At 42.4% G+C, this 25907-nt stretch overlaps 2 protein-coding genes across 11 annotated transcripts in view; one reads left to right on the forward strand and one right to left on the reverse strand.

The window, feature by feature from the left end:
* Nucleotides 1-482: 482 nt before the first annotated feature.
* On the reverse strand, nucleotides 483-24172 carry CASP3 (caspase 3). 3 transcript variants are annotated; one of them, XM_043558491.1, is made up of 7 exons: nucleotides 24044-24172; nucleotides 10647-10711; nucleotides 8197-8321; nucleotides 5045-5173; nucleotides 4552-4727; nucleotides 3669-3789; nucleotides 483-2270 (listed from the first exon to the last, which is right to left on the reverse strand). In XM_043558491.1, the coding sequence occupies exons 2-7, from the start codon at nucleotides 10697-10699 to the stop codon at nucleotides 2041-2043; spliced, it is 834 nt and encodes a 277-aa protein (XP_043414426.1). In that variant the 5' UTR covers nucleotides 10700-10711; nucleotides 24044-24172; the 3' UTR covers nucleotides 483-2040. The 3 variants fall into 3 exon arrangements, with proteins under 3 accessions (XP_043414426.1, XP_043414417.1, XP_043414406.1); XM_043558482.1 differs by having other exon boundaries at nucleotides 8197-8324; XM_043558471.1 differs by lacking the exon at nucleotides 24044-24172 and adding an exon at nucleotides 11574-11785.
* Nucleotides 24173-24312: 140 nt separating this feature from the next.
* PRIMPOL (primase and DNA directed polymerase) overlaps nucleotides 24313-25907 on the forward strand; it is a 58463-nt gene continuing 56868 nt past the window's right edge. For 2 of the 8 annotated variants that reach the window (XM_043558428.1, XM_043558423.1), the window contains exons 1-3: nucleotides 24315-24568; nucleotides 24718-24821; nucleotides 25373-25449. The gene's annotated coding sequence lies outside the window, so the exon portion shown is untranslated. Of the gene's footprint in view, nucleotides 24569-24685; nucleotides 24822-25372; nucleotides 25450-25907 lie in introns of all 8 variants that reach the window. The other 6 variants (XM_043558415.1, XM_043558411.1, XM_043558450.1 and 3 more) reach the window with 5 other exon arrangements.

The following is a 25907-nucleotide window of genomic DNA, read 5'->3' on the forward strand; positions in this document are numbered from 1 at the left end:
CTTTTTTTTTTTTAGTTTGTTTGAGACAGAGAAAAAGCACTAGCAGGGGAGAGGCAGAGAGAGAGGGAGGAAAAAGAGAAACCCAAACAGGTTCTACACTGCCAGTGCACAGCCCAACGTAAGGCTCAAGGGGCTTAAATTCACAAGCCGTGAGATCATGACCTGAGCCGAAGTCCGACACTTAACTGACTGACTGAGCCACCCAGGTGCCGCCATTTTGTTTTGTTTTTTAATTTAAGTTTATTTATTTGAGAGAGAGAGAGAGAGAGAGAGGAGGGGAAGAGAGAGAATTCCAAGCAGGCTCTGCACTGTCAGCACAGAGCCAGACACGATCCCACCACCGTGGGGTCACAACCTGAGCTGAAACCAAGGGTCGGACGCCCAACCAACTGAGCCACCCAGGCGCCCCTTGGTTAAAAATGTTTTTAACTACAGTCAGTAGCACAACATCAGAAACGACAACAAAAACTTGACCATGTTGGTAATTTTAAGTTAAAATTTATGTTTTGAAATAAAAAATCGTAACAAAAGTTTACAGAACAGTCACACAGATACCATTGCATGCTTCATTTATACAAAAAAGTTCCATAGTCAAAACAAAGAGCTGTCATTTATAAATGTGAGTTCCTTTCTTTGAGCAAGAGATAGCTTATGTGCAATGTGAGACGGAAAAACCAGGGAGACCTGGTGATGCGGCAGCGGCCCAGGGCCTGCCCGAGCGCCGCTTCCCCTGCGCCAGGGGAGGGGAGACTGGCTGCCGTCTCAGGTTCTGTGTGCGGTGGGCCTTTCATTTCAGAGAACAGGACATGATTATAACCGGACCATTTCCTGTGTAGACTTCAACAGAAAATAGCTTGCTTAAACACCGTACTACAAAGCGTGCTATGCTTTCGGCTGTGACGCTCACCTTCTTTGGAAAATTTCCAATTCAGACGTTTCTGCTTTGGTTTGCTTTCTTGGAGATTCATCCTCCACACGCACCAGTCCATACGAAACAACTAACTGGCGGTGGTTTTTCTGAAGCCGGTCTGTGGCCCCGTCTCCATCACATCACACGGGCTGTGCCCGCCGTGTCTCTGCTCAGGTCAAACCATCTCCTAGTTATGGAGCACCCAGCTGATGGGTTTATTGCTTCTTCGTTGCATGACACTGTTTACTGTGCCCGGTGTGTTTTATTATATTCCTGTAGAATTTCGTCAATTCGCGCTGCTATCAGCACGACCCACAGTTTGAGGTTTTTACGTAACTGCTCTTCAGGTGCTCTCCTGGTGAGAGCTCAGCGGATGGGCCCGGGCGCAGACATCAGGACCGCGATGCTGGTGGATGAACTCTCTCTGGCACTTCGCACTTCTGACCCTGTCTCCCTCCACTGACGCCGCATCTAGCCTCACAAGAATCAACAGAATTTGCGCACACTGCCTCTCTAGCAAAACACTCAGTTTCTTTTTCAATAGTAAACGTGACTTTTTGCCGCAGAAGACCTGCTCAGGACCAACATCACGAAACCATGCACTCAGACAAATGATCTAAAAGTACAGGGGCCTTATCTCCAAATACCGATTCTAAAATCAAGGTAGATCTTTAAGACTTTGACCGTGTCCATGGGTCCCCACAATTCTAGGACACCTTATTCCACATCAGTAGGTCTATGGTGTGACAAAAACGAGAGTGCATACTCTTAAATGACAGCATACCAGGATCACTGAACTTCCTAACTACAATGTTGAACGTTTTCCGTATTTACTTAAGAATTCATAGCATGGCATCACTAAAACTTGCTAATTATGAGAGCAGTTAATTTACAAACATTTCCCCTCACAATGATTGTGCCACTATTCACTTTTATTTATCCCTAATTAAGTTTGATTTCAACTACCTGATTCTGAGTTTGAGGTAGCCTCATAATTCTGCTGCTATGAAAGTGCCATGTTCCAAAATACCACTTGAAGTATTAGATTAGATCTAAATGAGAGAGGAAAACAGAGCAGTTAAACCTTTTCCTCCCTTGGCATACAAACGAAAAAAAAAAATCATCCACCTTTAGTGATAAAAATATAGTTCTTTTGTGAGCATAGACACAATACATGGAATCTGTTTCTTTCCGTGAAAAGCAGAGTCAAGAGAAAAGGACTCAAATTCTAGAGCTACCTTTCGGTTAACCCGAGTAAGAATGTGCATGAACTCAAGCTTGTGAGCATACAGTCTGAGCATCGAGCAAAGTGACTGGATGAACCAGGATCCATCCTTGGAATTTCGCCAGGAGTAGTAACCTACAAGGCAAAACGTAACCAAAATGCCGTGAGTGTCTGATGTTATAAATTCCCACATAATCGTCAAGGAGAAAACAAGCATACACTTCCTCAAGCAGGCCCAGCCCTAAAAAAGAAAAGAAATGGCGCCTGTGGTATCCGGGGAAATGACACTAGAGGGGACAAAAGTGTGCTGTGTATATACCCCTGCTCGTGGCGAGGAAACGAAGAGTTGTGAACTACCTTCCCCGCTGAATTATGGGAAGCTCTCTTCTCTGGGTCCCCCTTCCCGCAGGGAGGGTAGAGGGTAATGTGCAGAAGGTACAGAGGCAAATGCGTGAGAAGCACCACTGGGGTAGCACAGTGTTGCAGTCAGATTATTGACTCATCCAAGACAGAAGCTGCTCGTGTCTGCACACACATTTGAGTGTCCTAAATGCGTCTACGAGGCATCTGAATGAAGTATGATAAAGACATTAGAGAGTATTCAAAAACTCCAAAAAGGGGTAAAAATATTTATTGTACTTTTTTCAGATTAACTCTTGGATCGACTGCTTCTAATTTAGAAGCACTTTACCTGGAAAGATGTCCTGAGGTCAAAAAGAAATCATACTGAGCGTATTTAAAAATGTAACATCGTTTAAAAATGCATCTGTCCTCAGGGGCGCCTGGGGGGCTCAGTCGGTTAAGCGTCCGACTTCGGCTCAGGTCATGATCTCACACTGTGAGTCCGAGCCCCGCGCGTTGGGTTCTGTGTTGACAGCTCAGAACCTGGAGCCTGCTTTGGATTCTGTGTCTCCCCCTCTCTCTGCCCCTCCTCAACTCACACTCTTGTCTCTCAAAAATGAATAAACGTTAAAAAAAAAAAATTAAAAAAAAAATGCATCTGTCCTCCATTTCCAAACTTTGTGACACCCTGAGTTAGTCGCATAATAAATAAATCACACAGTCAATCAATACTTATTTATATGCTGATGGGTTTAACACAAACCACATTTCTTTTCCCTTGTCATATACTATTAAGGTTTATCTTTTTTATCTCCCATCTCCCAAAGAATTCCTGGAAAACATACCTCTCTCCTATTCCAAGAAGTGGAGGAAGCTCTCACAATTACAATACCTGTGACAAAATGGTACATACTGTGTTCTACTACTAAACGACGATAGTGCTATTCTGCATTACCCTATAGCCTCCTATCTGGCATTAAGTTCATGAATGGCACTGTCCAAGTATGCTTCCTTCTATCAGATTTTCCAGCCAGATTTCGCTGAAGACAACCTTCAGACACTTCTCTGTAGCTAAAGTTACCTGAAATACAGCCCCGCTAGCTGTTCATGAATATCAAAATCCTGACAGCCTTTGGCACAGTTTCTTTGTGTTTAAGATCTCCAGGTAACATTCACTGTTTGTACCCTTACCAGGGGCTGTGGAATACGCATATAAGAAGTCGGCTTCCACTGGTATTTTCTGACAGGCGATGTCATCCTCGGTACCACTGTCAGTCTCAATGCCGCAGTCCAGTTCCGTGCCTCGGCAGGCCTAGAGGTTAGAAAATACACATTTACTAAAAAACTGTTATGTGTGGGGCACCTGGTTGGCTCAGTCGGCTAAGGGTCCAATTTTGATTTTGGCTCAGGTCATGATCTCACTCTTTGGGAGTTTGAGCCCCATGTTGGGCTCGGTGCTAACAGCATGGAACTTGCTTGGGACTCTCTCTCTCTCTGCCCCTCTCCCGCTCATGCCCACTCTCACTCACTCTCTCTCAAAATAAATAAACAATAAAAATAAAACACCATGTGTGTATACACATAACTGTGATTTCTTTTTTAATTTTTTTGGTAACATTTATTTTATTTTTGAGAGAGAGAGAGAGAGAAAGAGACAGAGTGCAAGCAGGGGAAGGGCAGAGAGAGGGAGACACAGCATCTGAAGCAAGCTCCAGGCTGTAAGCTGTCAGCCTAGAGCCTGATGTACGGCTCAAACTCACAACCTGAAATCATGACCTGAGCTGAAGTTGGCGCTCAAGTGACTGAGCCACCCAGGTACCCCTACACACATAACTGATTCCTAAGAAATGTAAAGGCTGTGTAAAAATGGATGTTAACTATGAAGAATATTTTTGATAGAAGTCTAAAATGAACATTTATTCTAGATCTCGTAAGTGGTAGTTTAAATGAATAAAAAAGTTAACATTAGTTCAGTAGCTTCTGGGGGAAAAAAACAATCCATCGGCTAATCCACAAATGAGTAACTTAATCCCTGATTAATCCTCCATCACCAGGTTATTCAGTGAAAGATTACCTGAATGATGAAGAGTTTGGGTTTGCCGGTTAGACTTCTACAATAATCCCCTCTGAAGAAACCTGTTAATTTTTTCAGGTCAACAGGTCCGTTTGTTCCATAAATGATTCCTTCATCACCGTGGCTTAGAAGCACGCAAATAAAACTGCTCCTTTTGCTATGATCTTCTCTAGAAACTGGAAAAACATTTATAAGTAAGGAAAATAAGCAAAGAAAACCCAACACAACTTCACCCACTCATCTCCTAGGAGACCGCACAGGAGAACGATGAAGGACTTGAAGACGGAACCGAGAGGTCACTGAAGCCCCACCTGTGCCAGATAGCACAGCTCAGACCACTTCGGGGGGGGCACGACTACTCTTATGTCATTTATATACAATGTAGGCTTATAAACAGTACGACGCCACCGTTCTCACGCTTTACGGTTGTAATTACAGCTACTGTCATATAAAGTTGGACCGTGAAGGTGGGTCACTCTTCATTATTTCTTACCACTGTCCAGCAACGCCACAATTTGTTCGCGTGTAAGATCGTTTTTATTCCTGACTTCGTATTTCAAGTTTGTGAATGTTTCTCGGAGGTTCGCCGCATCCACATCTGTACCAGACCGAGACGGCATTCCTGGAAAACAGAAAGGATTACTTAAATTGCATTACAAAGAAAAAAAGAGTAATGGCTCTGAATGAATTATTCAGCGCAATAAATTCTTCTTTTCAGCTGTTAAGAAAATTCAGTTAACTCTGATCATCGGTAACACTAAGTCTCTTTAGTTTCTTGGCATATAAGACACTTCATAATACAAGCTGTATCAGTGTTATGGTCATAAGGAGATCTTTCACAGCTGTTTAGTAAAAAACACAACTGAAATGCTTAATGGGAGAACTTTGGTTAAATAAATTATGATTCATTTATATAATGGAATGCTGTGTTGCCATTTCTGTAGACAAAATTTTACCATGGGAAATGGTCATTGTATAAAAAAAACCCTATAAAACAATATAGGATACTACTTTTGTTTAGGAAAAATATGAGATATATATATATATATATATATATATATATATAACCATATACACATCTCATACACTCAGAGGAACTGGATTTTTTTAAGTTCCCAGCAATTTTAAGATACGTTACTACTTTAATAATATTTTTTCAGAAAAAACCCCCACAAACCCACTACCACATTAATATTTTTCACCAGGCATCCTGCCAGGAGTAATTTCCTCCAACCCTTTCCAGACACCACGAGACCATGATTATGACCAGCTTCTTTTGTACAGATGTGGGACAGGAGCACAGAGAGGTTCAGGTACTTGTTGAAAGTGACAAAGCTCGCGTTAGGCCTGTACCTGGGGGTCCTGGGCTTTCATCACTCCTTTACAGTACCCTCCACATCAATGTACAGATTGATTGCACAGTGCACCTAGATTTAAAAATACTAAAATGTTGGGGAGGACACACCTTAGAATTGAATAAGTTATTAACATGTATGAATAGAAAAAAAAAGACTCAATGTCTGTACCTCCAAAATATTGTTGTTAGAGTATCTCTGTGTAGTGTGACTATGAGTGATTTTAATGGTTTTTCTTTTGTTAATCTGTAGTTTCTGAAATTTCTATTATGGCCATATGTAATTTTTTATAAAATTAAAATAAGCCTAGCAAAGTTTTGACTCTGGAGAGGCTGAGGGTACCATGCAGCTATGTGACAAGGTGAGTGAATTCTGGTCCTAGGTTGTGAGCCATTTAAAAATTTTTTAAATGTTTATTTATTTTTGAGAGAGAGAGAGAGAGAGAGAGAGAGCGTGACAGAGCATGAGCAGGGGAGGGGGTGGGGCAGAGAGAGAGAGAGAGAGGGAGACACAGAATCCGAAGCAGGCTTCAGGCTCTGAGCTGTCAACACAGAGTCCAACACGGGGCTCAAACCCACAAACCATGAGAGCATGACCTAAACCAGGAGTCAGACACTCAACTGACTGAGCCACCCAGGCACCCCTGTGAGCTATTTAATAGTAGAACCGGAAGTATGATACTGTCTAGAGATCACTGCAAGGCCCTGACCTTCAAATTTCAAAGCAGAAAAAGAGCTCACTCTAATGCTCTAAAGTCTGCTCTAAAGCCAGACTACTGGTTTGTTGTTTGTTCTTATGGTTGTTAAAGAACATATTCAACAATGTAAAATCCTACCGGAAGTGGGCATCACAACTGGCAATGTTGAGACAGAATGTCCGATGGTTCAAGGCGGCATCTCAACTTACAGCCGAAAGCAATACAAATGCTGCCATTCAGATTTAGACACCCATCCCCATTCACCGTGTCCTCATTCTTCATAACTAATCTAACACCAAGGCCCACTTATCTTTCCAGTGCCACCTGGCTTCTTTTGGCCATTTTCACCACCACTGTGGTAGACAGCTTCCTAAATTAGATCTGCTGCTTCTAATTTCTTTAGTTAAAAATCAATTCTAATGTGATCGATATGCCAATTCAAAGAATGATCACAGCATCAATTTAAAAAATAAGAAGTGGAAAAATAGCCCATTCAGATCATAAATTATACAAATGGAGCAAATGGAATACTATATGATCATTAAAAGAAAAAAAATCTGAAGATTATATAGCAACACGAAAAATGTTTATATTACGTTAAGAGGAATAAGGATACAATACTGCTTGCATATTATGAATACAATTAAGCTTTAAGAGAAACGGTCAGGAGAAACTATCAAGTAATCCATCGAGATATTAATTAGCTTTTTAGGATCGTAGGGGATTTTATTTTTTATATTCTCTAAAAATAAAGTCTGCAATGTATTAGTAGATTCAAGTGGCACTCAGCATAGAGGCTGGGAAGGAGATTTGGTGATCAGGCCACGGTGAACCTAAGAGAACAGTTTCAGTGGAGAGGTAGTGGAGGAAACAGATTCAAGAGGGATGGAAAGAAGTGAAAACAGCAAGCTTGAAGTACATGTTTTCAAAATTTAGAGGAGACAAAAATGAGATCAAAGCTTAAGAGGAAGCAGGGTAAAAGAAAGGTCTCTTTCAAATGGGGCTCTGTCATTTTTGTAGGGGGAAAGGAAAAAGTCAATAGAGCAAGTGAAGATACAAACAGGTGAGGGAGTCCAGGAGGTGGATTGAGAGCTCAGGCTGGGGGCGTGGTCGGGCACACCAAGGCCAAGTCCCAGCTGTGCTATTAAATTATCTGTGTGACTCTGTGCAAGAATTTTAACCTTTCAGCACCTAACCGCGGTTGCTTTTCCGGGTTGTTATGCAAATTAAACAAGAGAATACCTACCAGGTGCCCTGTACGATTCCTGGAATGAAAAAATACTACTACCTATTATTTGTTGAATCCTTCCATTAGCCTTAAAGAGGGAACAGGGGGATAAAGAAACGAGGGCAGAAAAGCCAACACACAGATAGGAGGCCTGCTATAGGAAGAGGGAGAGATTATGACGGTGGATAGAAGACGGAGAGTTCATAATGTATTGCAGGACATGAAGGGTCCCGCTCCATCCTTACTTTGTGGTTATTCTGTGTTATCGTTTACTAACTAATAGCATCGGTTCTATTTTTTAAATTATACCAAATGTAAATAGTACAATATTTGAAAAGGACTAAAAATTGGGTTGTGATACATACCGGTACTTTCATGAAAGTTCTTATTATTAATTATTATACATAAACCCATTTCAGGGTAATCCATTTTGTAACTGTTGTCCATGTATATTCCAGAGTCCATTGATTTGCTTCCATGGAAGATCTTTCTGCTTGGAAATCAAACAGTTTACAAAGATAGAAAGGCCAATGCTGCTGTTCACATCAATACAACTTTTATAACACAGACGAACAGTTCACGTTTGTTGGGGGAATGTTAGGCTGTGTGCTGCGGGCCTTTCCTGATTTAAATTTCACAAGAAACCATTTTACAGATGAGGAAGTGACTGTTGTGAGGCTAAGTAATGTGCAGATGGTTATGCAGATAACGTGTCAGGACCGAGGCCAAGAGCACCTGTTGGACTTCAGAGTCCAGGCTTTTAATCTCCACATTTGGTTTTCCTCTAAATTGTATAGAATCTCATCACATACATTTTATGCTTTAAACATTTTAAATTTCTTGTAATGTTGTGAGATATTTTACCTTTCAAGGTAAGAGCAACGTCTTAAAAATTACCCTGAAATGCTAGGAAAGCAACAAAATGCATATATGACTTGAAGCACAATATTTACCACAATTCCTAAATTGTTCCTTAAATGCCATGAGTTAAACAAATTAATAGTTAATACAGAAAATCACTGTTGTAAATAACTGGAAAATACTTGTCTGAAAGTCGCTAAACCTCTGTTAATCCTAGACCAGGGTCAATAAACTTTTATTTTTTTCCAAAAGGGCCAAATATCAAGTATTTGAGGCCTGCAGGTCATACAGTGTTTTTGTAGCTCCTCCGTTCTGCTGGTGAACATAGCCCAGGACAATATGTAAGTCATAGTGTGTGGCTACATTCCAATAATACTTGACCAAAATAGACTGGAAGCCCAAACCCTGATCTAGCCCAAGAATCAGTAAATACCAGGTCTAGGAACAGCCAAACCTCAATACCTAAAGTGCATGTACTCATGCCTTTAACCGGGGAGTATTTCATTACGTGCAATTACATGCAATTCTAAAAACATTGTTGGAAAAAGATGAAAATAGTACATGAAAGCAGTCAAGGTCAGAAAGGAACTATTATATTTAGCTAGAGGTGAAGATCCCCACATTTTACAGGTGAGAAAATCAACACTCTGAAAGCAGACTGACTTGTTGGAGACCATATAGATAATGGATCCCAGAACAGTAATTCTCTCCACTTCCTACTGCCTCCTAGGAAGGCAGTAGGGGGAGCCGGGGGCGGGGGCTGCCTGATAAAGAGCAGAGACTCAAAAAACCAAGGGACGTGAGGATAACTTAGCACAAGACAAAAACGACCTAAATCTGTTTTGGGCTCCCATGCAATTTGCTATTAAATTATATTCTAGGGGCACCTGGGTGGCTCAGTTGGTTAAGCGTCCTGACTTCGGCTCAGGTCATGATCTCACAGTTCATGAGTTTGAGCCTCGCGTTGGGCTCTGTGCTGACAGCTCAGAGCCTGGAGCCTGCTTCGGATTCTGTGTCTCCCTCTTTCTCTGCCCCTCCCCTGCTAATGTTCTGTGTCTCTCAAAAATGAATAAAAATGGTAAAAAAAGTATATTCTATATGATATGAAAAGGTAGGAAAATGCATGTATCATTTAAAAAGGTTTTTTAAAAAATCCCCAAACCCTCTAAAAGGAGAGTGCATTTCAAAAGTTTAGTTTCTAGGAAATCTCCTTAGTGAAACAGACACCGCTAAATCTTTATTGGTAACCTGTTAATAGTTCTGTAATACTCTTATTTAGTACTAAAACTACTACTTCCTTGGGTGGTCCAAAATAGTAATATCAGTCTCAGAAAGAAATTTTAGAATTCAAAGTTCTCCAAGAGATTGCAAATGGATAATGACATGAATTAAATTAATAGTGTTTTGAGTTTTATCTTTTTTCTTTCTCCAACATCTGGTTATGGGAAACATTAATATGTAAAATATTGCAAAAAGGAAGACAGAAAAACAAAGGGTACAAGATCATCTAAAACCAGGCAATTCTTCCCTAGACTCGGAATTGTCATTTCATTTTAGTCTTGTCACTCAGAGAGAAACACAACGCCAAAAATCTCCCCCAAACACAGAAGCTCTCATCCTGCAGAAGGATTTAGGGAAGCACAGAACCATCCAGATCTGCAAGTTCTGCCCTTCCTGTGGCGTCCCGCTTCCAGGTTGGGGTCTCTGACTGTGGGTCAGGCACTGTACCTCGTCTTTCCCCCCATCCTCCCCATAGTTAGATGAAAGTTTGATTTTAACGACAAGATTCAAGGACGCTAAGTAGACATGTGTGGAGCCACACAGCTGCTGAGGTAGGGAGCTGGCTGGGTGTCTCTGGTTTGAAAGGCCTTTCTGTTTCCTTGCTTCTCAAAGTTCGCTGTGTCACATACACGTGCCTTTCTCTGATTATAAAGATAGTATTAGAAATACTCACGTTTCGGAATTTTTAATGGATTTTGCATCCACTGAGTTTTCACTGTTCTCCATGGGTACTTCTAACTAGAATATAAAGATAGGAAGTAATCAAAATCTGTCCTTACAAGATCACTGCCTCCTCTTAATTATTCCAATGATGGTTTCTCCAAATTAATGCTTTATATGGACATTTTCACATTAGTGTTACCCCCCTCCCCAGCTTCACCTCCTCTGTTAAATGTTTCTGTGAGTCAAACCTGAAAACAACGATCCCTTCTAAAAGTATGTGTAACGGAGCCCATTTCTTGGTCTCTTTCTTTCTTTTTTAAGCGAGCTATGAAGTCCACACAGTATACAGGGAAGAAGCATGCGGCTTGATCAATTTTTACATTTGTACACTCCCACCCGACCAAGGTACCAGTTGCAACTTATTGCAACAGAGCAGGTCATTCATGGATAAGAACTCAGTTTTCTAACTCAACACCATCAACACAAAACCCAGAAAGTCCCCATCACAACGGTATACCTCACATCATACTATTCTACGATGCTTTAGATTCTTGAGAGATACAGCACCAAGAAGTCCCAAACCTCCATATAATCTTTATTCTGAAACTGGGCTTGAGAATCCCGACTTCTCGTTTAGGGTGGTGGGGTGGATGGCCTGGGAAACCAGGAAGTAAGAACTGGAAGTTTCTGCTTTCATGCTTCCATCAGACAATTCTAGCCTACCTTATGCAGTGCGCAAGTCCTTAACAATCAAAGCACTTATTATACCGCAGACACTGTGCTGGGCATGTGACCTTTTCTCTTCCCGACACTCCTACAAGTCAGGAAACTCCACTTTTAGCGATTAAATGACTTGGGCCACAGTCACAGAGCTAAGTGACTGAGGCCCCTTCCTTCCCACTCTGCTCTGAGGCCTCCGAGGAAGCCAGGTCCTTACTACTTGTCTTCTGGAGTTCTCCCATGTCTTCTCTAGCCTTCCAGAAGTAAAGGTACTTCCCATGGCAATCTGCCTCCTTAAATAAAGAAGAGAGAAAAAACAAGGCCAAAATTTCTCAACTTTCTCCAGCCTCTGGAAGCCCTGGCTATCTCAGAAATTCTAACCAAGATACAATTTTAACCTAACTCGTATGCTAAAATCAGGAATCTTAAAAGAATATACCAGCCCATCAACAGGACCTACCCAACCACAGAGCTTATATAGAAAGCCTTAGCCTCCCTTCCCACTTTTAAATTTAAAAAATTATGATAAAACATACATACATTTGCCATCTTAACTATTTTAAGTGTACAATTCAGTGACATTACGTATAGTTTCATTATCGCATAACCATCACACCATCCATCTCTAGAACCTACTTTTTCATCTTCCCAAACTGAAAATCCCTGCCAAAGCCCGCCCCTTTCAAGGCCTCCTAAGAGCTAAGGAGACTTCTTTTGTTCTCCAAAGTCAAGTTCCTTCCTGCCTTCTCCCTAAATATTATATGCCCCTGTGGTGGGGAAAGATGGAGACAAGAATATGGAGGAAAGGAAGTGTCACCATTTCAATTTAACCACAGAGGAGGGTAGCATTTCACCTTCTCTCAAAGCCAGTCTTGACTTTGCATTTCTAACAAAGACTTTTTGCTTTTCTACCATCTTGTTTCCTACAGGCTTTCTACAAAATCATGGGAGGATAGTGATGAACCCTCTTTTAGTAAGTAAGCAAACATTTAGTGAGCACATGCTTTGTGCTAGGTACCATTGTAAGTACTAGGACAGAGTAGAAGACAAGGCAAAGTTCTTACCTTCAAGAAAGTGTCATCCTAGAAAGGAAGAATAGTTACAGATTGATGGTAAGATTTCTGACACTAATTGGAACTCTGAAGAAAATAAAATAGGGTAAAGTACCAGAGAGACTGGGAGTGTGAGCTACTTTAGCTAAGGTGGTTGGAGAAGCCGTCTCCGAAGTGACATTTACATTGAGATCCAAATGACATTGAGGCTATCCTTGCCAGAGAAGGACCCCGAGTACAATGTCTCTGAAAGAGTTTGGTGTATTCATGGTACAGAAAGAAGACTAATTTCACTTAGTGCATGGTCAAGGGAGGGGAAGGGAGGGGAAGGAAGGGAAGAGAAATGGAGTAGGAAAGGTGAGATCACATGGGGCCCTCAGGAGCTGAGAGCAGCTTGGGTTTTATTCTGGTTGCAAGGAGAAACCATTGGTGTGTTTTTAAGCAGAGGAGGGAAGGAATGCTTTCAAAAGATCACTGTCACTGCTGAGTGGAGAATTAACTGCAGAAGACTGGAGCACAAACACATAGGCCAATGGAAAGCCTTAAAAAATAGTTCTAGAAAGGGATGATGATGACTTAGACTAGAGTTGAACAGTGGATGTAGGCAGTTAAGAGTCTGGAATCAGGGAGAGATCAGTGCTGGAGATACACTAGGGCACTCTGGTATTTAGAGAGCCAGTAGGAGACTAAGGTGACTGCAGCAGGGGGAGTATCAGAGGAATGTCAGGAAAAATTCTCTAACACTTGGAAATGGGCAAAAGAAATTACTGTATATCATTTCAGTGTGGTGCTGGCCATTGTCAAGAGGAATCTTGACTTTATAGGGTGTCTTTTGACTGACCTTGTACCGTGTAGGTTATTTTACAACTCTGTAGGAAGAGAAGTCATGGAAAATGGATGGCCATGCAAATGATTCTTGTCTATAGCAACAAAAATGAACGTGTCTTTTAATGATGCAGTTGGTTTTGAACCTGTAGAAAAGAGGACCCTTTCAAATGATGTATTACCGCCCTATAGGATATTAACCAGTTTTGCTTCTGTTAGCAAATTCATTTCATTATACCTAATTGTCTATGTTTGCTCTTCCAATTCTCCTTTGAACTGGTCTTAATATCTTACTGGTTCTATTATTAATTAAAATATCTGGTGCGCCTGAGTGGCTTAGTCGGTTAAGCATCTGACTCTTGCTTTTGGCTCAGGTCATAACCTCACAGTCATGGAATCGATTCCTGCATCTGGGCCTCCTTCGGATTCTCTCTCCTTTCTCTTTCTGCATCTCTCCAAATTGCACGTGTACGCTCTCTCTCTCTCAAAATAAATAAACATTAAAAAAAAATGCCTTAAAATATCTGACACATTTATTTTACATTTACCCAACAGCCACATTTTATACTTTTCAAAAATCATAGTTTAAAAGGATCCATGTTGCCGCAGAGGGTTGGGGAGAAAATGGGAGAACGAAAATGAGTAAAGATAACAAAAGTGAGTAAACAGTTTTGCAGTGAAGGGGAAAGGAGAAATGGGATAGTAGCTGGAGGGGGACAAGGGGGCAGAGATTTCTTAAGTTGTTGGGTTTTAAAGATAGGTTATAGAAGGCATGCTTTCATGTTGGTGAGACTGATCTGTGTAAAGTGAGAAATTAATAGGGCAAGAGGAGAGAAAGTTCCAGAAGGGATGAAAGGGTTTGTGGATGTAGCTCACATGTGGGGAGGTGTCAGTCTCAGCTAAGAACAGGAGAGGGTTCATCTGCCATGATGGGAAGGGGGACACCCTGTGTAAAGAGATGGTGAGTGTGACAGAGGGAGGATTAGGTACTTCCCTGGGATTGCTCCTATTTCCTCTATATTTAGATCAGCCATGAGACAAGAATCCCAAAATGTCCTAGCTGTATTTTTGTGCAGACTTACCCATGTATTTGAACCAAGTCATACCTAAAACCAATCACGCACAATATGAGGAGAGGTGTGTGAGACAGGCATTCTCATACACTACTGGAAGGGATGTCAACTGGGATCATCTCTTGAGAATATCTTGATATGTCCTCCCACCCCTCAATAAATGCTTTGAAGTTTGGCCTGGTAAAATCATACTTCTAAGAATGCAGCCTAAAAAAATAGCCCCAGGGGTTGGTGGGGGTGGGGAGGGAAGGATACGCATTTTTCAACAAAATATTGAGAATATCGAGAACTGAGAATAGTCAAGTTGTGGTATATCCATACACTGGCTAATAGAGCTATAAAACTTAAAACAATGTTTTTGTTTTTTTTTTAATTTTGGAGAGAAAGTGCACACGGGAGAGGGGCAAGGGAGAGAAAGACTCTTAAGCAGGCTACACTCAGCCCTGGTATAAAAGTTTTTTAAACAACTTAACAAGGGGCACGTGGGTGGCTCAGGTCATTACTTGCAGTCATGGGATCAAGCCCTGCATCAGGCTCTGCACTGAGTGTGGAGCCTGCTTGGGATTTTCTCTCCCATTCTCTCTACCTGTCTCTCCCCAGCCCTCTCTTAATCAAAATATATAAACAGTACAAAAAAGTACCCATCAATTATATAGCAAATGCTTATAATGTAAGGCTAAGTAGATACAGGTTATAGGGGTGCCTGGGTGGCTCAGTTGGTTGAGCATCCAACTGTGGCTCAGGTTGTGATCTCACAGTTGAGTTCGAGACTTGCGTCGGGCTTGCTGCTGTCAGCACAGGGCCTGCTTAGGATCCTCTGTCCCTCTCTCTCTCTCTCTCTCTCTGTCTCTCTCTCTCTGCCCCTCCGCCACTCATGCTTTCTCTCTCAAAAATAAATAAAACATTAAAAAAATGCTTTTAAAGCTGTATAAAATAATCTCCATCAAAGCAAACACAAGAAAAAGACCCAAAGTAATTATCTAGCATCTTTACATATTAACCTGTTAACTGTGGCTATCTCTGGGGGATGGGATTATTGGCAACTTATTCATTCCTTAAAATTTTATTTTCTATTTTTTCTATGATATCTGTATTGTTTAAAAAAATTTTTTTTAATTATTTTATTTATTTTTGAAAGAGACAGAGCATAAGTGGGGGAGGGCCAGAGAGAGAGAGAGAGAGAGAGAGAGAGAGAGAGAGAGAGAATCCAAAGCAGGCTTCAGGCTCTGAGCTGTCAGCACAGAGCCCAATGTAGGGCTTGAACCCACCAACCATGAGATCATGACCTGAGCCAAAGTTGGATGCTTAACCGACTGAGCCACTCAGGGGCCCCTGTACTGTTCTTATTTATTTATTTATTTATTTATTTATTTATTTAATTTTTAAATTTTTATATTTATTTATATTAATTTATCCTGTAAATCTTGTTTAACTTAAATTTTAGTTAATTAACATACAGTGCAATATTGGTTTCAGGAGTAGAATTCAGTGATTCATCACTTTTTTTTTTTAATGTTTATTTATTTTTGAGACAGAGAGAGACAGAGCATGAAGAGGGGAGGGGCAGAGAGAGAGAGGGAGACACAGAATCTGAAACAGGCTCCAGGCTCTGAGCTGTCAGCACAGAGCCCGACACGGGGCTCAAACTCACGGACCGTGAGATCATGATCTGAGCTGAAGTCGGACGCTTAACTGATCAAGCCACCCAGGCGCCCCAGGAATTCATCACTTACATACAACACCCAGTGCTCATCACAGCAAGTGCCCTTTTTTTTTTTTTAAATGGTGTATGTTTACTTTATTTTATTTTTTAAATTTACTTCCAAGTTAGTTATAATACAGTGCAACAGTGATTTCAGGGGTAGATTCCTTAATGCCCCTTACCCATTTAGCCCATCCCCCCTCCCACAACGCCTCTAACAACCCTCTGTTTGTTCTCCGTATTTATGAGTCTCTTATGTTTTGTCCCCCTCCCTGTTTTTATATTATTTTTGTTTCCCTTCCCTTATGTTCATCTGTTTTGTCCCTTAAAGCCCTCATATGAGTGAAGTCATATGATTTTTGTCTTTCTCTGACTAATTTCATTTAGTATAATACCCTCCAGTTCCATCCACATAGTTGCAAATGGCAAGATTTCATTCTTTTTGACTGCCGAGTCATACTCCATTGTATATATATACCACATCTTCTTTATCCATTCATCCATCGATGAACATTTGGGCTCTTTCCATACTTTGGCTATTGTCAATAGTGCTGCTATAAACATTAGGGTGCACGTGCCCCTTCGAAACAGCACACCTGTATCCCTTGGATAAATACCCAGTAGTGCAATTACTGGGTCAGAGGGTAGCTCTATTTTTAATTTTTTGAGGACCCTCCGTACTGGTTTCCAGAGTGGCGGCACCAGCTTGCGTTCCCACCATCGGCACAAAAGAGATCCTCTTTCTCTGTATCTTCGCCAACATCTGTTGTTGCCTGAGTTATTTTTGTGTATGGTGTAAGAAAGTGGTCCAGGTTCATTTTTCTGCATGTAGCTGTCCAGTTTTCTCAGCACCACTTGAAGACACTATCTTTATTCCATTGGATATTCTTTCCTACTTTGTCAAAGATTAGTTGGCCATACGTTTGTGGGTCCATTTCTGGGTTCTCTATTCTGTTCCATTGATCTGAGTGTCTGTTTTTGTGCCATGTATTATTTTTAAAGTTAGAAAATAGTAACAAAGATCATTTCTACTATGAAAGTAGCAATCCTTCCTTAACTGCTCTGTGCCATGTTCTAGTCTACCTCTTTTTCTTTCTCTTTCTCTTTCACACATTGAAAAAAACATGTATCAGGTACAGGAAACCTCAAATGTCCTTGAACCCTAAATCTAGAGACCAAATTGCCCCATGCAGGCCAATTCTAAGTGGGCAGACTAGAACTCAAAATAACTATCCATCCATAATTTTTTGCTAAAAAACAAAGTTGTGGTTAATTTGATGAATTGAGAGAATAGTTACAGAGTGGCTAACAATTCTGAAAACACAGGCAAATATATAATGATTTATTGTTGTATTACAATCCATACAAAAATAGTATTATATATGTTTCAAGACTTTATGGCCAGCCTGTAGTAAATCTGGACTGAAAACAGTGAGAAAGAAGACTTAATAAAAATAGAAATTTCTTGGGGCGCCTGGGTGGCTCAGTCGGTAGAGCATCTGACTTTAGCTCAGGTCATGATCTCACACTCCGTGAGTTCAAGCCCCGTGTCGGGCTCTGTGCGGACAGCTCAGAGCCTGGAGCCTGCTTCAGGTTCTGTGTCTCCCTCTCTCTCTGCCCTTCCCCTGTGCATGCTCTGTCTCTCTCTGTCTCAAAAATAAATAAAAACATTAAAAAAAAGGAAAAAGAAATTTCTTAAGCTGAACCCTGAGCTCCTGCCAGTGTCCTTTCTGGCCCCCAGGGTTTGTCTCAAATTGGCCCTGTGAATGGGTTTTCCAAATGTACAGTATGTGCTTAGGAACCCCTAAATGCTGGTAGGTTCCCACATGGGACTGAAGCCCTTAAGAGATCCTGTCAAACACTTTGGCCAACAGTACAGTGATTCTTAGACTGAAATACTAATTTCTAACAACCTTTTTATCTTTTGCCAACAATAAGCTGTGGAATGAAACTATTCTATCCTTATAGAAAGTTTTAATTTAAATAGTGACCAGCTTTCCAGAGTTTTAAAATATTTGGCTTCTTGGCTCATATCAGTGTTAAGATTTAATTTAAATAATAGGAGACTTTTGCGTAGTTACTTCCTTTTCACTGAACTTTCTTTTCAATTTAACTTAATGTTTTTGGAGAGCGAGAGTACGCAGGTGCGGGAGAGGGGCAGGGGGTGAGAGAGAATCCCAAGCAGGCTCTACACCCAGTGCGGAGCCTGATGTGAAACTTGATCACGACCCTGGGATCATGACCTGAGCCAAAATCGAGTCAGATGCTCAACCGAGCCACCCGGGTGCCTCTACTGAACTTTCTCCGACCAAATCATTCTTAAAAGTTACAGTTTTAGGGGCGCCTGGGTGGCGCAGTCGGTTAAGCGTCCAACTTCAGCCAGGTCACGATCTCGCGGTCCGGGAGTTGGAGCCCCGCGTCGGGCTCTGGGCTGATGGCTCAGAGCCTGGAGCCTGTTTCCGATTCTGTGTCTCCCTCTCTCTCTGCCCCTCCCCCGTTCATGCTCTGTCTCTCTCTGTCCCAAAAATAAATAAACGTTGAAAAAAAAAATTAAAAAAAAAAAAGTTACAGTTTTATATAGATCAAGCTTAATACAAATAATTGTAATTTATTAATATCTGATATTAGGCACGAGATGTACGATCTTGTTGCAGTAAAGGTAGTTGGTGGCTGAAAGGAAAAATATGAATTCTTTAGAGTAGGATTATAGAATTTGATAAGGATTTCTCAGGAAAAAATACTGTAACATGCTTCATGGCTTTTGTTACCAGAATCTGAATACTATACATTGTGACAGTATCAGTTGACCTTCATATAGTATCGTAAATTTATATAATGGTAAATAAAATCCTCACTGCCTCAGATTCGTGCACATTTGTTCTCTCCTTGTCACCATCTGCTTTTTCCACGTGAAAGTAGCAAATCCACACTCTTGGGATCAGCGCTGTGGTTCTCGCAGAATGTGCTAATGTGTCACATTTAGCATTACCTCACCTCCATTAGCTAATGCTTGGCTGAATATAAATTATTCTGAGGATGGTGATCTCATCTTGAAGGAAAAAAAATGATCCCTCAAGGGAAACATCTAATGCTCTAAATGATAACAGAAGTCTATGTTCTTAGAACATTTTCATTTGACAAAACGTAAGTGGGAAGATAAGAAGGATTTAAAAAATATATCTCAGTGCAGCAATGAACTTAATACTAATTGTTTCTGCTATACTGACGTATGTTATTTTTTTCCACCAATTCAGGATGCTGCTGCTCACAAAGTAGAGTTCTGAATATATATTAGGTCCTAGAGAAAATTTAAGTGGACCAATTGGCATTAGATGACAACTTGAATGTGGGTCTTAGGGTCACTTCTCAAGTTCCTAGACTCTTTTAGCATTTGCCACTGAAGATACAAACAGATCTTCAAGTTTAAAAACAGGTTTTCAGTATAAATTTGCTGTCACTCTGAAACAGATATTTAAACATTTCACACTGTGTTTTCCTAAACAAGTGAAGAGTTGTGATGTTTTCCTATTTATATTGTGGTTAGCCAACTAAAGAGACCATCATGTATTGCAATCATAGAGTAAAGCAGAGAAAGTCATCTACAGTTAAGGTGCAGAATGGAAATTAATTTCTAAAATTGCAATTTCTATATGAAGTTATGAAGTGTTCTGTAAAAGCCCACAAAACTCTGTTATTAAAAATGAATAGTTTGACGGGGCGCCTGGGTGGCGCAGTCGGTTAAGCATCCGACTTCAGCCAGGTCACGATCTCGCGGTCCGTGAGTTCGAGCCCCGCGTCGGGCTCTGGGCTGATGGCTCAGAGCCTGGAGCCTATTTCCGATTCTGTGTCTCCCTCTCTCTCTGCCCCACCCCCGTTCATGCTCTGTCTCTCTCTGTCCCAAAAATAAATAAACGTTGAAAAAAAAATTAAAAAAAAAATGAATAGTTTGAAAGTGTGTCTACAGCAGAGATTTCCGAGTAAGATTTTAAAATAGTATAAACAGTTTGCCAGATTCCTACTCAGCTAACCTGTCCCCCATCAGTAGGTTGTTCCTGGGGGCTACCCTACAAGGAAACTGAGGTAAGGGATAAAGCCTGGTCTCAAAGGGTTTGAAATCTCAAAATGAGACATCAGAATGAATACTGCTCCCTTATGAATCAACTCCATGCATCGATCTAAAAAACAACAAAACAACACACTGTATTTCTGATTAGTTCTTCCAATGATGCTCTGAGACGTTAAGATCCCCCCCATTTTACAGTTCAGCTGACTGAGGCTCAGAGCAGTGAAGTAACTTAAGCGGCAGAGCCAGGACTCCCACTCTTCTACGTGACTTACTACCCTATAGGACACTATTCATCATTCTAAGACAGGAAACTCAAATCCATAACCTAGAAGCTCTAATTACGAGGCAGCAAAGAGCATAAATAACATGACAGAAACTGATAGCAGAGACACAGAAATAGTATAAAGTGCCCTTACTCTAATTAATGAAGAAATTAAGGATGGCAGTTATGGTGTTTCTGATGCCACTGGGTAATTTACTTCTGAAAGTCACATAACTGCTTTCATGTTAAGCTTTCAGTATGTTATTGAGACATATTTTCTGTATGCCTCTAAAGTAAAGGTGAAGCCTTCCCATTAGGACTTCTGGGAAGACTACGCTTTTGCCAAAGAACTTGAAAAACATCAGGGTCGTATTTAGAACCGATTACAGAGGACAAAGTCTGAAAAGCAGTCATGTATCCAAATTTAGTAAGTGAAACAGAAAAACGTACTTTTCGAATAGTTTGAATAAGAAAAGACTTCAGCTCTAATGTACTGGGGGTTTTATGGAAACTGTTTCCCATCTAGTCTCTTGAGTTTCTTTGGGGAATTGTAAGACTCACTGAATTGGATGTTGTCATTGGACCGAGGAGTCATTCTTTTAATATTTATTTTGTAATTGAGGTGAAAACCCACTGAGCAGCAAGTAGAATTAAATACAGAGTAAACTAGACTAAGTTCAGTGGTGCCATAGAATCAAATGAAACCATTCTTTCCTTTCTTCTGGAAGGGCCACAGGCCCAGGAAGACAGGCTGGAATTGCTCCCCTCCTATTCAAAGCCAAATTGTGTATAAAATAAATGTAGAATGAAGGATCCTGAATGCCTTTCATAAAAATTGCAGCTAGCCTACAAGACTTCCTCCTGCCCACTCAGAACCACTCCTCTCTACACGCAGATTCGTGTTTACAATCACCTGACTTAAAAAATCCTCCCAGGGAGAGAAGGTTTGAAACTGGGAAAAGTCCGAGTGAGCAGTATTTACTCATTTGTCATTTGTGCTATAATAATTACCTGAACAACTGCGTGCAGAGTACTGCGGTCAACCTGAGTGGATGCAGTGACGGCAGAGCCGTGGGTCCCATCCCTGTGTGGGACTCGCCTGTACCCCCCGGGGAATTCAGAGGTGCCTCCACAAGCCAGATGCCAGACAGTGCTCAGTAGGGATCACCTAACTTTATCTTACTCGAACTCAGAATCTCTATAAGCAATTTGCAGGCAAAACCAAAACAGGCAGAGAAATAACATTACATAGTTAGAAAGCACCGTCAACAGACATCCATTTCATCCTTACAACTACCCTATGAGGTGTGTATATAATTTATGCCTAATCTACGAAAGAGCTAGTAAGTGGTGCCCTTGGGACTTGGCCTCGGGTCTTCTGACAACAGAGTGCCTATTCCCCTCCATTACATTTATATTTACTAAATGTGTACAGAACATTATCTAACAGTTGAAGAATTCCCACATCTTTTTGGGGGCCCAAACACCAGTGCTTCCTACCTTTGAGGCAGAGTTTAAAGATCTAATACTAGGCACCAAAACTGTTCTGAAAGCATACGTGAAAGGAAAGACTGCTTTTTAGCATTGAAGGAGGATGAAGCTGTAGGTTGTGTTAAATTAGGCTTGAAAGCAAACAGTAAGGAAATATTATAAATGTCTATATCAGACAACACGTTAGTCTCTTAAAATGGCAGGAAGAAAGGCCTTTTTTTTTTTTTTTTTTTTTAAGGAGAGCAAAAGCAAATCTGATTTAAATAGGTACCATGTTTCATTTCCTTTGTATTGTGAGCAGGTTTTATCACCACACTTTAATAAATTGTTCCTTTATTAAAACACATCCTAACTTTCAAAGCCTTCTTTTGCAAAAAAGCAAAGCAAAACCAAAGCTCAAACATCAGGTGTGATAGGGATGATTTAAGCTTGGAGATCATGTAACTCTAACACATTCAAAGTGGCTGAGCACATTTTGATACAGGCTGGTCTAATCACTTTGCTCAGCACCTGTTACTACCTTGCATATTCACGTTGTTACAGTGTCTCCATATTTCAGTTCTGCAGTTCCTTTCTAATCCACATCTTTTAATTATAATTTGCCAAGTAATCCTAAAACAGGTTTACTTTTTCTAAATAGGGCTTAATTATTTAAAAAAAACCATAATACTGTAGTCTGGGCATTAACATGTGCCAGGCCCTAGACATGGGGAAAGACAATAAGGAACAACAAGATAAACACAGTACTTCATGGAATTTGCTTACTAACTAGTAGGGGAGATAAACTAGCAATTGCAAAGGATATGCCATTTCCTTCTTAGGAAATGCAGGATGCAATAGGAACACATGATGAGAAGACTTAAACCTTGAAGTACTTAATGAGAACAGAAACCTAAGTAGAAGTTCCACAAGGAAATGTGATGTAAAGAAGGGAGAGAGCGAATGCAGAGTGTTCCCGGCAGAGAATAGGTATTAAGATCAGCCTGGCTGTGCAGAAAGTGAAATGGTGCTACAATGAAAGATAAGGCAGGGGAGGAGACCGAGGACCCAACCCGTGCTTGGCTTTGTTAGCCTCGTTAAGGCACTGGGTTTGTCCTATGGGCAAAGGATAAGACTTCTGGAATTCTATTTTGTAAAGATCACTCAGCCTGTGCTGTGAAGAATGGACTAGAAAGGGGGAAGGGGTCTGGAAGTACGGAGACCAATGAGGCTGTTGTAGCCACGTGAGAGCCTGGGGTGGCTCTCAGGAATGCAGAGAAGTGGACAGATGTGGCGGATATTCAGGAGGAGGTCCAGAGGCTTGATGGCTAACTGAGGAAAGAACAGGGCGCGGTGGCTGAGAAGGCTGGTTCCTGGTTTCTTGGCTTGGATGCCCTTTACTGAGTACAGGGAGAGAGGAAGCTTCTGCAAGGCTTGAGAACAGACCACTCAAATCAAGAGTGACAAGTGTGAGAAGGGCGCAATTTTCAGCATGGCCTGAGGGGGTTTCAAAGCAGCTCCTAGGGGACTTTGGCAATGGATAGTTAACCACAGGGAAGAGCTGCAAGGACTTATGGAAGCCCTCAGGTCTGAAAAGGAATTGGAATTCAATGCTTGAAGTTACGTCTCTGGAAAACTGAGTCACACAGTCTACCGGAGAAAATCTAGGCCCGAGACGGAACAGTAACGGGAGGATCGGCCCCGAGGGCCGCGCCTCTCGGCACCACCAAGCCCGCCTTCGGCCCCCCAGGGGCACGGTTTCTGGGCGCCGAGCGTCCGCTCCTCTCTTCCCGATCCAAATCTAAGCCCAAGGCCGCCCTACTTTCCCAGGCATCCCGCTGCCTTCGGCTCTCGGCTCCTCCTCCTACTGCCGGGTTCGGCGCCCCCTCCCCCCACTCGTCCCCAGGCCCGGGGTCTAGTCTCCTGCAATCCGGCTTCGATGCTCCGGCCCGGCCTGTCCATTCTCCCGTCCTCCGGGCTCAGCCCCTCCAGCCAGATCTCCGCTCCTCGGCCCGGTCTCCCCCACCCCTGCTCGGCTCTGTCGCCAAGCGGGCTTCGGTGCACGGTCTCACACCCATGTGGTGCCATAACAAAGGATCCGCCGCACAGACCCTGCCCATCTCTTCCACTCCCCCCGGAGCAGCTGCAGGCCCGGCGGGCGCCGGGCTTTGGAGGATGGAGGGAGCGGGCCTAGGGCTGACGGGGCCGCGGCAGGAAGGGGCGATGGCAGCACTCACCGCACACACACTCTCCACACAACGGCCACCGACTTGCTCCTCTCCGCACAGGCTCCGTTTCTCTAGCCCTCCGCCAGCTGCCCATTAAGGGTGAGTTCCAGAGCAGGCTCCGCCCCCGCTAGCCCCGCCCCGGGCCCGCCCCCTCGGCTCAGCCCGTCTCAGCGCTGACACGTCCCTCCAACCCCGGCACGCTCTCGTCCCCACCGCCCCAGGCCCCTTTCTCATAGGCCTGGTGCTCTCCTTTCTCCGGCCCCCCCCGCACCTATGCCGCTCTCTCATTGGCCCGGCGCCCTCCTGCCGGCACGCCCCCTCACGCTCTGGCCTGGCCCTCGCGCGGGGTTTGAAGACGGACCCCGCCTGCTGCTGCGGGCCCACGGGTTTCCGCCGGTGGCGCGGGTTTCTTTCTGAAAGTAAAAGGACGGAGACGTGAAGGCCTCACGAGGCCCAAGGAGCAGAGAGAAGGGAGTCAAAGGCGGGCCCCGTCAGACCTCCGGGAGGAAAGGGAGCAGGCCGCGACCCGCGCTGGTAACTCTGTACTTCGCTTTTCTTAGCTCACCCCCCGCCCCCTTACTGTCTCTAAATCCGAATCCTTCCCTGCTCTACTGATTTCCCCTCCCGTTTTCGTTCACAATCTCCGTTCAGACCCTGATGCAAACAACATATCGTTTTCGCAGGAGAATATATCAACACAATTGAGCACGAAATTCACCAGATTTCAAGAGCTTCATGATATCCACGTTAAGAACTAGCCTGCTCCCCAACATTTTTGCCCATTCAGGTATAAATCCGGGGGCTGCGGTTTGTACATAAATATGCATCGTCTTGTATATATGGCACTCCTTTGTTGAGTGCTTAGTACATTTTCGTAGTGCGCTCATTGTATCCTCTCTACAACTCCAAGAGGTAGGAATTCCAATTACAGTCGCTACAGGTATTGAAGACAGTTAAATCATTTGCTCTTGCTAAAAGAGTTACCGGGGTTAAACTCAGATCCTTTCTTTATCCTTCCCAAATTGAGAGAGGACCAGTGTTTGGCAGTCCTTTCTCTGCTGCAGTGCAACTGAAGAATACGACCCCCTCCAAATCCTACCGGTGGTCCAGCTCCTACTTCTAAGGAAGGAACTGGTACTGTTAATCAGTCCTGTTACCCTGAGATGCCCACGCCCCTTCCTGTGCCCAGGCATTTCTTACCAAAATGATGCTTGAGTTAAAGCAACAGCAGATTTTGTTTTCCTGTAAATTATGCTAATTTGTCTAGTGAAACTTTAATTATAGTAGAACAGTTGGCTAGAGGAAATGTCTTCTGAGTCCAGTAATTTGTTTTGACAGAGTTGTCTCAGAGGTGGCAGGATTTGATCTGGGCCTTGAAGAGGAAGAATTTGGGAAAAGCAAGTGAGGCATTCCAGGTGAGAGGAATCTACGCCAGAGGGTGCTTGTAATTGGCCAGGGACAGGAAGTGGTCCTGATGCATTTGGTGGTAAGAAATAAAATGATTAAGTGGTCTAGATTCTAGAGACTGTAAAGCGGTTTAGAATCTGGTCCAGATTCTGGAGAGAGTTTGGACTTCTTGAGGTGAATCAAAGTGTGAACTGAGTGATGCTCTGAACCATTAATGAGTGGCCCTATGGAAAGTTCTGAATCTGGGTTTTAAAGGTGATTAGTCTGGCAGAGTTAGCCTGTTTGGATGGATGATCCACTGGGGGTGGTAGAAAGGGGAAGCTGGAGAAGAATAATATGTCACTGTATGTTTTGTTATCCCTTACCAGAAATTTTTGGGAAATTTGATTTTTTTTTTTAGTGTTTATTTTTGAGACAGAAAGACAGAGTGTGAGTGGGCTTGGGTAGAGAGAGAGGGAGACACAGA

The sequence above is a fragment of the Prionailurus bengalensis genome, chromosome B1 (assembly GCF_016509475.1).
Source record: "Prionailurus bengalensis isolate Pbe53 chromosome B1, Fcat_Pben_1.1_paternal_pri, whole genome shotgun sequence".
Classification (NCBI taxonomy): Eukaryota; Metazoa; Chordata; class Mammalia; order Carnivora; family Felidae; genus Prionailurus; species Prionailurus bengalensis.